General features: G+C 40.3%; 1 protein-coding gene across 1 annotated transcript in view; it reads left to right on the plus strand.

Moving 5' to 3' along the window:
- Window positions 1-16,092, plus strand: part of LOC5576844 (homeobox protein unplugged) — a 28,507-nt gene extending 12,415 nt beyond the window's left edge. Inside the window, exons 2-3 of the mRNA XM_021841802.1 lie at window positions 15,221-15,471; window positions 15,775-16,092. Of these exons, the coding sequence (XP_021697494.1) occupies window positions 15,221-15,471; window positions 15,775-16,059 (536 nt within the window). The 3' untranslated portion in view covers window positions 16,060-16,092. The remainder of the gene's footprint in view (window positions 1-15,220; window positions 15,472-15,774) is intronic.
- Window positions 16,093-17,140: the final 1,048 nt, after the last annotated feature.

Below are 17,140 nucleotides of genomic sequence, written 5' to 3' on the forward strand. Positions count from 1 at the left end.
GAATAATATCGAAAATTTGGTCCTTTCAAGAAGATCTAAAGTGTAATTATATGTTGAATATTAACACTTCAAGACAATTTTAACCAAACATACCTAAATATAAAGTTGAATATTTCTGTCGACTTAAGCGTCCGGGTATTGATGCAGCACGGTATTATAATTGATTGCGATGTTGTACAGATTTATGGTTCACATAATGTGTTCTACGTAATTGCAACTCTATTTGATGAGATATTCCCGATTTAAATCAACTCTGATCCATATCTGTGAGCTATCCATAATTGTGTAGTGACAGTATGGTTTCGTAATATCAGCTCTAGTCTGAACGTAGTACGTAGAACGTATTACAGTTGAGGTCGAAATACGCGTATCTGTCAAATGATACAAACTCTAGTGGAATTAAATGATATAGTACTGAAGTCGGATTTGATTTACTTACTTACCGCTAGAAATAAAAACGTTACAGTTGACTTTGCACATCTTAATATGGAAGGGACCATCGAGATAGGGGGAGATTGAGACAAAGTGCATATTTTGAATGGATACTAGATTGAAAGCAGCTTCGTTGTTAAGAAAGTTGGAAAAACAATAAACAATCAGATGTCATTTCATGTTCCTACATTATTCAAACTCACGAAAATCTGGTCTAGTATCCTTTGCTATTGGGCATATCGACATATGGAGAGAACGGGAATGCAAATCATCGACTGTATTTTACAATTTAACAGATACATTTACCGAACCTCGATAATTTATTTAGAATGTTAGAGGACTCGTTTGATTGAAAAGACAGTTAGACACAATTATGCAAAGCATTTTAGAAGCTGTCACCCCAGGATTGGTAACAGTTACACAGTTATGAATAAATTAAAAGCGAATAGACTTTACCGTCATGATACTCTCGAGAACCAAATTTCCTAAAACTGATCACAATTTGCACACTCCCGTCCAGAAATCATCCATGTATAGGCAACGGCAACATCTAGAAGCGTGTCAAGTGCTATTAATCTTCATAAACTTCCCGTCAGTGGGCACGTCAAATTAATTTGCGAGAGGAAAAACGCATAATTTCCGACCATTATTGTCACTTTACTCCCCACTTGATGTTTATCTTCGACCAAATCTGTTCTATGTGGAACGTCGTCGAAAAACTGTTCGTCCGTCCGGCAGTCAGAATCATTTTTCCCCTTCTTGTTAATTCAATTGACTCGAAACTGAATAAACGCTCCGTTCTTCTGCAAACAGTCATTGAAAGCCACCGCAAATCACTGGGGAATCTAGCGTTTTAGCTCACAGTGTAAATCTGCAGGAAATATTTCTTTCTCTCTGCAGCCGCACCACAGGAAACGGAGGGCGGTTACGGTCGCCGTAGTTTTAGAGTTTGAGCGAGGGTAACTTTGAAAGTGTAAGCGTTCCATAATGTGTATGATGTATACCTAATAATCCATTTGAACCATAATCGGGCAAATTATTGTTTTGTTTTTGAAACTTAGTTTGAATAGAAAGAAATAGAAACCCTTAATAAACTTTTACATTTTACATTTACATTTTCTAATATCTAAAATATATGTTTATTTTTGATCTGAGTATCATTTTTACATAAGCAAAATTGATCTATGTACGTTTTGCTCAATAATATTACGGTTGTTAAGAAAATTTTCCGGTTTGCGGTAGCCGCAGAGTTCTACCGCAGCTGTCAAAGTTCTACCGCAGGCTTCGAAATCATTCTCTCATTGAAGCAAACAATTCAATCATAGTATGCTTGAAAGAGAAAACGCTATGAAAAATAGCAACAAACAGCAATCATCAAGACGGTATCCAAGGTATCATTGAAGCCTACTGATGATTTACCAGTGCAAATCAGTGATGTGACAGCTGCGGTAGCTTGTCATTGAACCGTAAAACGGAAAGTTTTCCCTAAAATTTGAAATATTTTTTCCAATTTTGACTTTTCTATTATTATTCTATGATTATTTTTATTTATGAACATCCCTATCTCCTTCTTTAAAATGAAAACCGAATTCAGTACTACCCGTTGCTGTAACCGCTTTTAATCTGAATACTTTTTCATTTGACCTCCGCTAATCTATACATTGTTCAAAATAAAATGGTTCAAACGTCATATCGGTCATGGATCCCATGGAACGCAATTAAGTTAAATGGAACGTTATGAAACGAGTTCAAGTATCCGGTAATATTTCCAAGCAAATTTTAAATTTTCACCATAGAATCTTGATAGTAAACAGATGTTTGGGACAAAGTTTCATAATGGAGACACTTTTAACCGATTTTCAAAAATTTGATTTTTTTGTCATAATAAATACGTTTTGATGATACAATAAGAATCTTGTAATTATTTCGAGCCATAATGACGACAGAAAGTATTATTTATGCACATATGTCGTAGACACGAAACCGCCCAGAGGATATGAATTCATTTTTCTACAATATGATGTTTTTTTTTGTGGAAACAGCTGCTTTATTCGACCTTAAGACCAATAAACGGATTTGGTGAGTTTGTTCCGATTAAACTGCTTATTTTTTGGGCTCTTTGTATCATGGGGTAGGGTAACCATCTCTTCTCGTTTCAGAGGGCGAGTAATGGCGCTTAAACCCAAGCTTATTAGCTGAGACACAAGGTGTAAATGCCTGCGTCCCATCCCTGGATGACAAGGCGCATGGAGTGACATTAACTTTCTTAGCTGCGTCACTCCCAACGATGATACTTAAAATTATTGCATTCCCACTCTGATCCAATTAAAAAAAAAATCAGTGGGGGTTGTGTACAAGACACGACCATATGACGTTAACTACGCCATGTAATTTTCTGCATTTGTATTATAGTCAAATGTCATAATTGCAACCTTCCTTTAGTTATAATCCAGAATGTAATGGTTTGTGAATTTAGAAAAGACATATGTTTGTAGTTTTGTTTCTTTGTTTAAAGCAATTTATCAATGCTTAATAACTCTTTTTGAAAAATTCGGTGGCCCTGAAAAGGGCCGTTTGTTTGATTAACACTGTAGCACCGAAAGAATCGGTGCTACAGAATGAAAGAAGAAACAAGAATAATAACTCTTGTTTTCCACCCGAATGTTGCGCGTGAAGGTCATGTCGACACAAGAACCGCTGAGATTGGTTGGCTTAGAGGGATCCGAAGCTAGTTTGAGTTTCAGCTACTTCTCCATGAAATCCACAAACTCGATATTTTCCTGGTTGGCAAGATCGATGTTTAAATTTCCTGTCACGATCATTGATCTGTTCTCCTTCTGATACTCGAATAAATTCCGCGTCATGAAGAACTTCTTTTGCTTCATTGTGGTATTCGGTTCAATAAACATGCAAAACAGAATCGTTGCTGACCCATTATAGTTATCTCTACAGCGCAGATATCACCATAATGGTCTGAACGGCCCATTTTCACGGCTTTGGTCGATTTTCTTCAGCCATCTCGAGCAAATTAGGGAATATTAAACAATCAACTCTTTAAAACACATTTGTTGGCTCTGAAAAGGGTCGATTGAATTGTTGAATTTGCGTAACACGGACACATTTTGACGGCGCACTGGTTGCGTCCTCCTCGCCCGATGAGATTTGCGGTGCGGATGACGATGTGCGCTTCAACAAGCGGCTTCGGTCGCTTTTCTTCAGCCATCTCGTACAAACTTGCCGCCGCTTGGTGATCAACAGGGATGCTTTATACCCTTAGAATAGCAGATGATGCTCCTCCTTTCAAATTCTTCCTTTCTTATCTGGGAAATAGGCTATATGAAACTGATGTCTTGGTAAGGGATGTACAAGATGAGCATTATGCTGTTATTGCATCCCGACGGCACTGCAGCAGCGTCCTCGGAAACATCCTGAAATTGCCGTATTGTCAATTATTCGTAATAAATCAATAATTGTATGATGCTATGAGATGAATTAAGAGATTATAGCAAGTATGTGGTAAACACATTAGGGAATATTACACAAATAACTCTTTTAAACACATTTGTTGGCTCTGAAAAAGGCCGATTGAATTGTTAAATCTGCGTAACACGGACACATTTTGGCGGCTTTGGTCGATTTTCTTCAGCCATCTCAAGCAAATTAGGGAATATTAAACAATCAACTCTTCAAAACACATTTGTTGGCTCTGAAAAGAGGGCTGATTGAATTGTTGAATTTGCGTTACACGGACACATTTTGGCGGCGCACTGGTTACAATCCTCCTCGCCCGATGAGATTTGCGGTGCGGATGACGATGTGCGCTTCAACAAGCGGCTTTGGTCGATTCTTCACCCATCCCGTACAAACTTACCGCCTTTGCGCCCCGATTCCTGTAGGGCCAATTCTGGAAGCGCGTGTTTTGCCGCCGCTTGACGATCAACAGCTTGCCTCTGGTAGCGAGGAGCTGACGGCGCACTGGGAGAAATCCTCCTCGCCGGATGAGGTTTGTGGTGGCGATGGGCGCTTCAACAAGCGGCTTCAGTCACGGCGGCGTGTTGTTATTCCATTCGCGTTCCATTGAAAACTGAGCTGAGAATGCGAAAGGCACTCGAGACTTGCTCGCCAACCATGTTCACAGTCTGACGGCAAAAAGAAGAATAAGCGAAGAAGCAGGAATCGGTCTGCTTTTATAGTGCGAAGCGGAACGCAAAAGAAGCGTGGAAAACTGCTTGCACGTGATTGGTTGCGTAAGTAAGGGATTAATAGTTTTCTCCATTTGAGGAAATTGTTGTACACATTTCCGTCCGATTGGTGGGAAAATAAAGAATAAAATAATATGTTAATCAGTCCACAGTCCGGGAAGTCTCTCTTCTGAGCCTACGGCAGCCTGTATTTATAGCTCAGAAATCCCGTAGGTACGAACAAGTAATAGGTACCAGAGTCACAAGGAATAATTAATATCACTTGAGATAGGTAGACATGACAGCCACAAGTGCCACAAGGCTCAATCCTTGGTCCAACGCTTTGGAACGCGATGTACGATGGAGTATTAATGCTGGAGCTACCTAACGGAGTGGAAATCGTTGGATTCGCAGATGATGTCGTTCTAACGGTGACTGGCGAGACGTTGGAAGAGGTCAAAATACTGACGACGGAAGCGATTGACAGGTTGACGCGTGGATGACTGAAGCAAAACTGCAGCTGGCTCATCATAAGACGGAGCTAGTGCTGATTAGCAACGTCAAAGCTGTTCAGAGGGTTGAAATCAACATCGGTAGATAAGACATTTCATCAAAACGTGCTTTAAAGAATCTGGGGGTGATGGTAGATGACCGTCTAAACTTCAACGCTCACGTGGACTACGCCTGCGAAAAGGCGTCGAAGGCGGTCAACACGATAGCGAGGATCATGCCGAACGTCGGAGGACCGAGAAGTAGTAAGAGGCGTCTCCTAGCGAGTGTAGCGGTCTCTATTCTCAGGTATGGAGTCCCAGTCTGGGCCGCAGCGGTAAAAACCAAGCGTAATCGGAGGATGTTGAACAGCACATTCCGACTCATGGCCATACGAGTAGCGAGCGCCTATAGGACGATTTCATCGGAGGCAGTATGCGTTATCGCTGGCATGATGCCCATTTGCATCACCCTAGCCGAGGACGTGGAGTGTTATGAGCGAAGAGGCACCAGAAATGTGAGAAGGATCGTCAGAACGGACTCGTTGGCTAAGTGGCAGCAAGAGTGGAACAACGCAGAGAAGGGAAGGTGGACTTGCCGTCTAATTCCAAATGTATCACTGTGGGTTAATAGGAAGCATGGAGAAATGAACTTCCATCTGACGCAGTTTCTGTCCAGACACGGCTGTTTCCGGAAGTATCTGCATCGGTTTGGACATGCTTCTTCACCTTTTTGCCCGGAGTGCGAGAATGTGGAGGAGACACCGGAGCACGTAGTCTTCGAATGTCCTTGGTTCGAAGAAGTGAGGAGGGACATGCGAGGAGTCACTGTTGATAACGTTGTCGAAGAGATGTGCCGAGAAGAAGGAATCTGGAACGCTGTCGATAGCACGGTATCGAGAATAATGTCAGAGCTTCAGAGGAAGTGGCGTAGCGACCAACGATCTGCTAGCTAGAGTGAACGCATGAAAAGAATGAATGGCTGCTCGGTTTCGGGAGATATTCCTTTGCCGGGGAACTCTCTGACAGAGTAGGCTAGATCCACCGCCGGGGACTAGCTGAGTAGACGCGGCGTTGCACCGGTCCCGGGTCGTAGGAGCACTAGTGTACCGGACGATAGGCTTCATCGGAACTGCTGGACTGACTTCGGCACCCTACCGGTCGTCCCGTAAAAAAGTGAAGATCAGCAGTAGCAGCAGCAGCAGCAGCAGCAGGAGAATCGGTCTCGGGAGAATTTCCATCGCCGGGGAATTCTTCGTCGGTGTAGGCTAGGTCCACCGCCGGGGACTAGTTGAGTAGACGTGTCATAGCGCCGGTTTTAGGGTCGTCGGGGCACCAGTGAACCGAAAGCTAGGCTCCACCGGAATCGTTGGACTGACTTCGGTACCTTTCCGGTCGGCTCGAAACGTAGAAAAAGAAGAATCGGTCTCGGGAGAATTTTCACCGCCGGGGAATTCTTCGTCGGTGTAGACTAGGTCCACCGTCGGGGACTAGTCGAGTAGAGTACGTCGGGACGCTGGTAATGGGTAGTCGAACCGGAAGTTATGCTCAACCGGAATCGTTGGACCGACCTCGGCATCCTACCAGCTGAACAAAGAAAAGGAGAAGGTTGTCGTAACTGTGTGAATACGCGCTCTGAATGAGTGCAGAGTAGTGTACAAACTGGAGCCGAAGGGCTCAGAATGTTGCTTGTAGGTACTAACAAATTGGGCGAAAATAGTTGATACTAACAAATTACTAACGTGAGGAGCCGAAGGGCTCAGCATGAGGCACAACGTTGAACGGTTTTAAACTGCTAACAGGAGCCGAAGGGCTCAGCATGTAGAATAACAAATTGAAGAGGTGCGCTCAGCACGTTAGCCTCCCCTCCGAAGTAATACTGGAAGGTGGTTCCGGAGGGTTTTGGTACTAAACCTAGAAGAGTGTTTTTAGTGGGGAAGGCACTTTGTGGATCCCACACCGCGCCAAAAATTACACTGGCATGAGCATGAACATATACAGGCCAGTCTATGAAGATTTTTAAACTCCTAGTTGCATGGAAAAAAAAAGATAAACATACATAAATGACACATACACTAAATTTCAATTCGTTCGCATCACTGGCTTATAGTGAATCCTAGACCGTTACTCTTCCAATCATCCAACTCCTTGACATCTGAGGGCGTCGGTGAGTCGCTGGCCTCTCTTAAAGTAGGTGTCATATCATCATTATCCTTTCCTTTCCTAGTAACGGAGAAGATGGGCGTGGCCGGCAATGGAAATTGTCATGTCTTTTCAGCTCTTACTTCCGATTGGATAGCTATGCTATGCTAGCCATCATAACTACGCATAACCAGCACCAAATATTTTTTCGAAAATGGTCCCAATATTGAGAAATAATTCGTTAGATGCATGTCACCATTCAAATATTTTCCGCGTTGCTTTTTAGCGATTTTCGTACATCTTCAGACACCTGAGACGAGACTCGCGAAGACGGTCTTCTTTTTCTGCGATTGCTGAGTTTTTTTTCTTGTTCCCCTCATTATTTACATCAATCTTGAGCAAGCCGTTCAAGCTCTCACATGACCATCGCAGCAAAAAACTATTGCGTTTGAATCACACCGAAGCATAAATGGCATTTTGAGTGAAATTTCCTTCCAGCAAGCGTAGCAGACATTATACATAACTAGTCTTGTGTTTAGATTCATCAGAATCTTTGGAAGAACTGCTCCACTGATTGAGGTTTTTAATAATAATTTATTTTGAATGCAATACTTTTCACTTTTTCACGACGGGCTGCATTTGACGTTTCGTGACAACGAAATCTGGGCTGCATATGACGTTGATATTTTTCCACTTCGCGAGTCTCTCTCAGATAGACACTAGCGCATGTGCGTTACTATATGGCAAGTAGCGAAACAGGCCATGCCTTTAACCCATTGGAATAAGTGTGGTAAAATAAAAAACATGACAGTTTTCAGTATGCAATCTACGAAATACTCTGTTACCACGCAACGCAGCCATAATGATTATCTAGATAACTGCTCTAGAGGTAGCCATTTCCGAATTATTTAAAGTTTAATGCAAAAAATTAAAAATAGATCATTTTCATTAGTTATTCGCGATTCTCCTTCAAGGAAAATAAATAAGTTGAAAGAAATGTGGTCTTCACTCTCGAAAACGTATTAAGTTTGATGCAATATCGCAAAGAACTAATGAAAATATCCTATTTCAAAATTCAATTATTTTTGTTTTAAACTTTTTTTGCATTAAACTTAATATACAGCCAACCATTCATGAGTCGATATCGACTCATGGAACCATACTAAAAACAGAAAATCATGGTTACTATGATGGTTTTCAAAGGAAAGCTGTTCCATGACTCGATATTTCCATGATTCGATGATCCCTTCAATATCGACTCATGTAGGTTTGACTGTAATTCGAAAATGGCTACTAGAGAAATTATCCCTATATTCATTATGGTTTAGAATAATTTCAAGATTCTTATTGTATCATCAGAACGTATTTATTTTGGCAAAAACTCAAAATTTTGAAAATCGACCAAAAGTTGTTCTTAGAAAAACTTTTTTATTAAATATATCCATCAACTTTGTCCAAAACATCTGTTTACTATCAAGATAGCATGGTGAAAATTAAAAAAATATATTAAAAATTGGGTTTTGTATAATTTAAAATTTAAGGTGAAGATGTATCGAAGCCATAAATTTTTAAGAGCACAAATCTAGAGAACCGGACAGCGGTTTGAGCTGAAAGCTTAATCGATTGGTCACTCGCTGGGTGTGACCAATCGATTAAGTTTTCAGGTTGAACGGCTGTTTAGTTCTTTAGATTTGTGCTTTTGAAAATTTGAGGTTTGACTTCGATGCCACCGGGGTGCATCATTCCGCACCACACCGGTGGACGAACATGCCTCATGTTGAGGCCACAAACACTACACAAATTCACCACCAAACCAGCAACACTGTTACTCATCTGTTCATCATGTTACCTGCATAGGTCTTTTCATGTGACAGGTCCGTCTATGCATTTGTTTACATCGGTGGAGGGCCGGTGCTAACACGGGACTGTCATCTCCATATAAGAACTATCAAAGAGCTTCCCGATCAGCTGATTTGGAACGTCTTGTGAATATACTCATCATAATACCTGAAATACACAAAACATTAGATAACTATATAATTGAAAGGCAAAGTGAAACTACTTACCATTCGATCGTTTTAGATCGAGTTACAATGTTAGTGTTTACCTTTTACATTGCATAGCATTTATTCTTGGCAGCTCCAGAAGATTCTGCAGTATATACTTATTGTATAACAGTTAGGCTACAATACATTATTGTGTGCAACAATAGGCGACTAGAATTTTTCCTAGTAAAAAAATATATCAAAAAATTATTTTTCGGTGAGAACGAGTTTTCTTATGTATTGAATTCATCAGAATAGTTGTTCATACTGCTCCATAGCCAAGAGGAAATGCACGTCTGTTGAAGATATCTCTTGTCAATAATAGGTAAGAAAATGTTATGCGCATGCCCTTTACTATAACTACATATTACTATATTGATATATCGAAATAGAGAGAAAAAAAAAATACGTTTTATAATTTATATTTCATTTTACAATTCAATTTTTTCAAATAGACTGTAATGATTCGTGGATTTTCTTAATTCTAACTGCTCCATGTTTACAAAGTTATACAGCGCATCTGAAATATCCAACAAAAACTGACATATATGACGGAAATAATACATAAATTTACTTTTTATTCTCTAACTTACCTGAAAACAACACGGCTAGTATATAACCACAATAAATTGAACATTGATTTTAAGTAGATGAAAAAAACCGAATTTAGTACTATACCATTTAATTCCACTAGAGTTTGTATCCTTTGACAGATACGCGTATTTCGACCTCAACTGTAAGGCCGTCTTCAGTGTCGTGTACTAGAAGACGGCCTTACAGTTGAGGTCGAAACACGCGTATCTGTCCTAGGATACAAACTCTAGTGGAATTAAATGATATCTCGCATAACCTGTGATCTCGCCCTAACAGCCATTGGAAACCGAGTGTGTAGCTCTTTGTTTCTAGACAAATGAATGGACCAGGATGAAAACTATCAACACTGGGAGATAGGGGAGAATCTTCTCTTCATCGTAGCATAATTGAATAACGTTTAAGTCCATTCGTTTGCTCTGTAACAACAAGCTACACACACGGTTACCAATGGCTTTTAGGGCGAGATCACAGGTTATGCGAGATATAGTACTAAATTCGGTTTTTTCATCTACTTATAGGTATTCTACCCAGATAGCCGTAGCGGTAAACGCGCAGCTATTCAGCATGACCAAGCTGAGGGTCGTGGGTTCGAATCCCACCGGTCGAGTATCTTTTCGAGTTGGAAATTTTCTCGACTTCCCAGGGCATAGAGTATCTTCGTACCTGCCACACGAGGTTTATGGACAAAAGGTCGAAAGGACAAAAGGTCGAAAGGACAAAAGGTCGAAAGACAAAAGGTCGAAAGGACAAAAGGTCGAAAACTATTTGCATGGTGGGAAATTTTTCCTTCTTTGAAAAAATATTTTCGACCTTGTTTGTTAAAATATTTTCCCTTCTTTTTTGTTCTTCGACCTTTTGTCCTTACGACCTTTTGTCTTTCAACCTTTTGTCCTTTCGACCTTTTGTATTTCGACCTTTTGTCATAGATTCGCCACATGATGTACACATGCAAAAATGGTCATTGGCATAGTAAGCTCTCAGTTAATAACTGTGGAAGTGCTTATAAGAACATTAAGCTGAGAAGTAGGCTCTGTCCCAGTGGGGACGTAATGCCAGAAAGAAAAAGAAGAAGAAGATAGGTATTCTACTAAACAGCTCGAAGATTTGTTATCATTGATTTTAAGTTGTTTGAAACTTATCATCATGTTACTAATGAGTTCTTGGTAATTATGAGCCTGTGCATGCTATTAAACGTTTGACTTTTACTGTGCGCTCTGTTTTAAAATTGCCCGTGAGAGAGAGCGAGACAGCACCAACACACGGCGCACAGTAAAAGTCATGAGAACAAAAGAATTTATGGCACGTACAGAGGCTCATTGCAAATAAGATTTCTGGACAAACATTTCAAAAGGGCACATCGACATTGGTAAACATTGGCTTTGCAAGACGCTGTTGAGCCCAATTCAACTCGATCACGCTCACCAATACCACTATCAGGAAGAGCTAACACCAATCTTTCTGATAGTGGTGTTAGTTTGCGTGGGCGGGCTAAAAAGGGTTCAACAGCAACGTTTCTGAAAAAAAGGCTCAAGACCTCTTGGGCCCTTTTCAAATGTTTATCCAGATTTTTTATCTTATCGCATTTCCTTGCGCATCATCATTCATCATTTACGGCTGCCATCCTTAGGGTGATAAAAATAACAGTAATATATTTTGGAAATTTAGATATTTGCATACCTACTTTTTCCACCAATGCTTTTGCAACACATTCAAACTCGGGACAACACGGGAAACTCTTTGTCACATATCACAAGTGTTCCAAGGTAAACAAATTTTTCAACAACTTCAAACACATCCCCATCAAACACTACCTCAGCACCTGCACCACCAAGCCTGCCTCTTTCTAACTGCAATCATGTACCGTAATCCGGGGCAAATTGATCACTATTTCACAACTTTTTGTCATGTTTTCTTTTGGAATTCAAAAATTGTCAAATTTATTTCGGTGAAATCAGTACTTCATAGATCTCTATCGGTTTATGTAATCGATTTTTTATGAAATAAAATTTAACATTTCAAAAAATAGTTTTAATGTCAAAAAATTAAAATGACACATTGGGGTGAAATTGATCGCTATATAATAAAGCATATTTTGGAATGTAAAATTTCCCTGTCTACTAAATTTTGGTGTCCTGAATCTGAAATTGATGTCGAAATTCTTACAACTCGTGTAAATTATCATTTTATTGCCAAATTATACTCTGTACATTTGCATAATAAGCCTAAATGTATGCAATTTCCCTTGAAATAAGCACGTTATTCAACAATAAACGGTTTTATGAGCAAAACACTATTCTTGTAATGCTGTACGGTTTCAAAAATGAGTTCAGCGGTTCACACTGAAGGTTACACAACATTTTAAACACTCAAAGTTTACATGCAGGTTTAGCACCAGCGGCTTGTTTAGTACCGATGTTTCCAACAGTATTGCCAACACCTTCAAAAACTATGAATATTTCTATGCAAAACTGACCTTAATAAAAATGAAATAGTTCAAAATCATCATTAGACATCTATAAACTAGAAAATATGGAATGTCTGTGATGGCAGCGAAGTATTAAGCATCCTTGAAAGTAAATGCTATTTGGTACCGACCTGATCAAATTCACCCCAGTGATCAATTTGCCCCCGGATTACGGTACTTCGTTTTGGTAGAATTAATAGTCAGGCCTATCCTCGCTGTCTCTCTCTTCAGAGGCACGAAGGCCTCTTCCACTGACCTGCGATGAATTCCAATTAGGTCTATATCGTCCGCAAAGCCAAGGAGCATGTGCGACCTTGTGATAATAGTGCCATTTCTCTGCACGCCAGATATCCTAAAAGCACCCTCCAGTGCAATGTTGAACATTAAATTCGAAAGTGCGTCTCCCTGCTTCAATACGTCTAACGTCACGAACGAGGTTGACACCTCGTCTGCGATCCGAACACTTGATTTCGAACCATCCAGCGTAGCAGGTATCAGCCTAATTAGTTTCGCCGGAAAACCATTTTCAGACATTATCTGCCAAAGCTCAATTCTTTTCACTGAGTCGTACGCCGCCTTGAAATCAATAAACAGATGGTGAGTCTGCAAGTTATACTTTCGGAATTTGTCTGGTATAGAATACCTTAGTTTGGTATTCAGTAGTTATTTTTTTCTGATCGGGAAATCTTATAAAGAAACTTTTGCTTCACTCAAACTTTAGCTCCGCTTTACTCTACATTATTTTCCTTTGAAGTTAAGTAAATTAAAATTACGTTAAAAAAATCTTATAACTAGGTTTAAGACTTAAGTGTATAGACATCAACTTTTTTAACGTTAAGGACATATAGGAAGGAATCCCTATCATGGCAGTGAAGATGGCTTCCTCACATATACAAACACATTTCTGGAAGTCCACATTATTTCTCAAAATATTTCACTTACCTGTACTAAATGCACTCCCAAATTTCTAACGAGACATCAGAACACTAATATCTTACAATTTCCGTAGTTTTAATACTAGTAGCTGGTGGAAATTCCACGAACCGTGCTAATTTTCAACACGGACGTTTAACTTTGCTATAATTGTTTACACCTATCCGCCTGCGAACGAAGAACACTTTTCGCCGAATTTTACCACTTTCGATAAACGTAGAACCTTCAACATAGTTTACTTTCACTACTTGTTAATTAAAGATCAATTACTAGTTGATTTCTGATGAAAACAACTTAAAATTTCACCAAACCGTGCCAAAAACAATCACTCGATCACAGCATTTCGCTTTTTTATTTTTTCTAATTTCTCGCCGGCTGCTCGCTTGCAGGGCTGTCAGATAGGTTGATGGTTACGTATGACATCAAGCAATCTTATTTAGTCGAAGGGGAAAATACTCAAATTGAAGTAGCGGTTACTGGCAACAACGTCTTATCAATTATAATTTCACTATTACCAATAAATAGGAGAATATTTTTTGTGTACCACTACTTTTATACAGTTATTAGTGGATTCAAAGGAGTATCACCTTAACTACGTCTTACGGCTGGGTGTCAATTGAAAATCTAAAATGTTGCGACCGTCACGAAATTATGTAAGATTTTGAATGGTAATAACTCAGCCATTTATCGGTAGATTTTCAATATTTTTTCACCAATCGGTCGGAAATTTATACAACATTTTACTCAAATCGAGAAAACTTTTGATTTTTGACGATAGACTGTCGAAAATTGGGAAAATGTCGACCCCTTTCTTACGCAACCAAACTACAAAAATGGCTTTGACATAAAGCGTCATACTAATACTCTTCACTTTCGCATTCGTTTTGCTTAACAGATTAACAGAAACTTCGTTATTTCGTTTAATATATTGTGGGTCTCGCACTTTCAAAGTTACCCGCATTATCAATGGTACCCCCGTTTTACGGTACCTGTTTTGGATGGTAGATCCGAATTCCATTAGGCTTTAGCAGGCCTTTATCTAAATGTTTGCAACGCTTGTGGTATAGTGCAATCAGGGCTGTTAAGAATCATGACCGGCTTGCGACACTGACGAAACCAGTCTTCTCACTGTCACTAGGCGAAGCTATATTTCATGTGCTCACTCCGTCAGGTTGCAATGACGGGGCTCTCATGAGAGCAATTGTAAAGTTGTTTTGCTTTTAAAATTTTTATCTAATTTTCAAAAATTCCGGGAAGCATATGTGTTTGATAACTAAAGTGGGTATCCTTTCATGATTCTAGCGATCTAAATAACAATCATATATGATAATGAAATAAAAATGGTCTAGTTTACAATTCCGTCACAAGCCGTAGCGACGGAAAAATGAGGGAGAATTTGAAGAAAGCTTCTGTCATTGTCTCGCCGTCCGATGATAGTGAGAAAAGCATCTATATAAAAGTCGCGCGACACCCTCTATTTACATTGACGCTTTCCAGCACTGAGTGCAATACACTTGCACAACAAATTTTCAGTGCTCTCGCTTTCTAATTTACAGAAACGACACATATCTTCTTGCAAATTACCTATAATTTTGAGGTAACGTTTGCTGGGGGGCAGTGGCCTGTTAATAAGCCAGTATAAGTACTTAGATCGTGTTTATTGAGGTTTAACAACCTCTGTGTTTGATAGGCATCTGGTTCAATGAATCGTTTGGACTGGCGAGGGTCCATTGCGTTCTTCCAGTTGAGTTTGATTTTTGCCTTCATCCAGCTCTTTAATTGCATTTTCAGAGCACAAGAAGCCATTCCGAAGAATGGCTAAGGCCCGATAAATTGCATGGAAGAACCTTGTTATGCTAACTGATCAGCTTTTTCGTCATCAACTCAATCAACTTAAGACATCATCTTAATCCATTTTCTGTTCTTTACTCCCCCAACCAGATCTGGACGAGACCGATTCCGAACCATGTTCGGACGATGATGAATCCGCTCCACACGGCGCCCCGAACTCAAAAACGGCTAACGCCAGTGGTGGCGCCGCCAACGATAACTGCTCCAAATCCCGCCGGAGACGAACTGCCTTCACCTCGGAACAGCTCCTGGAGCTGGAACGGGAATTCCACGCCAAAAAATACCTTAGCCTTACGGAGCGCAGCCAGATTGCAACCACGCTGAAGCTAAGCGAAGTTCAGGTAAGAATTGTTGTATTGGTTGTGCGATATTTGCCAGAAAACCAATCGACAGAAAACTATTCGCCAGAATGACATCTACCAGACAGTACCATTTGCCAAAAAACTATTACATGACAATTTCTGGAGACACCCTTGAAAGAATTCATGTATAAATTTATTGAGGTCTGGCTTGGGAAAGTTTCTGTCAAATAGTTTTCTGGTAAACGGTGCATTCAGTCATTCTGGCGATTGATTTTCTGACAATCTGAAACAATCCTTGTATTCGAGCGAGGAATCATTTTTTCGTTACCCATATGTTCACAGGTCAAAATCTGGTTCCAAAACCGGAGGGCCAAGTGGAAACGGGTCAAAGCTGGCCTGAACTCGCACGGATTGGCCGGAAGGGGTGCGGCCAACGGTGGACCCGCCAACAGCACCAAAATCGTAGTTCCTATTCCGGTGCACGTGAACCGTTTCGCGATTCGATCTCAGCACCAGCAGATGGAGAAGATGAACCTGGTCGGCCCGAAGGCGGAACTACGCAAGGACCTAGGATTGGAACCGAGCAGTTTCGAGCGGTTCGGTTTGAGCAGGTTGGGACCCAAGTAGGGGAATGGAGCACAGACAAACAGACGTAACAGCTAGAACAATCATCATTTGAAAATATAGTTACGGATACACACGGGATTCTGTAAGCCCAATGCTAAAAATACTGAGTTTTAGGTGGCGGTAGTATTCCAATGCGGTTTTCCCTCATAAGACTCAAATAAAAGCGATGCTAGCGCCACGAGTGAGCCATTGGTCAACTACCAATTGCTAGAATTGAAAGCTGTTCTGAGTACAATGAAAACAGTTCGAGTGATACGTCTATTTGTCTGTGTCCTGAGTGCGTGAGACCAATTTGTGTGATAGCGATTGTTTTATAGGATAGGGTAATTGAACGAGAGTGGGGTACAATTGTGTCGTTGAGTTGCGGGTAGAATTAGGTCCAATTAGTCAGTGCGAGTGCGGGGATTTATTTTTAAAATCGTTACGCTCTCGTGTCCATAATGAGTGGCAAGTTCACAGGCGGAAGTGAACTGCACAAGAGATGTACTTTAATTTAATTAAGTTCAACGATGAATACTTTACAGATTGTGTGTTTATGTACGGTTACGAATTGAATGTAATGTACTGTAGTGATTATTCTAGTTCTAAGGGAACGTCGTGTCAGCGCAGGAGGGGAGAAGTTGCACTTCAAATAATAAGGTACATCCGATTCTAATTACTGCATTTGGTTTCCGTTTAGCAAATATTAGAGAAAGCCATGTGATGTGTATGTTATACTTCAGAATCATAAGTCACAATGCCAAAGGGATTCAAAGGTAAAACTGAAAAGCAAGTTCTGTTCCAGTTGTAACGCAACGCCAGAAATAGGGTTAAAATGTCATCTGTGGTACAGCACACTTCTGTGCATAGTGTCATATGCATGAACATTTCCATAGTTGTCAGTTGACAGATTTCATCGTCAGTTGTGTTTTTTTTTTGCATTTGTATGACTTAGATAAGCCTGTCCTGAGCAGTCGAGAATATTTCTAACTTGAAATAATTCCCGTTCGGCGAAATTCGAACCCACGAAACTTGGTAGGGTCACACTGCGTAGCTGCGCGCGAAATGGCAATACTGATACGATTATTTGGCCCCCAGACTT

The sequence above is a fragment of the Aedes aegypti genome, chromosome 2, assembly GCF_002204515.2.
Source record: "Aedes aegypti strain LVP_AGWG chromosome 2, AaegL5.0 Primary Assembly, whole genome shotgun sequence".
NCBI lineage: Eukaryota > Metazoa > Arthropoda > Insecta > Diptera > Culicidae > Aedes > Aedes aegypti.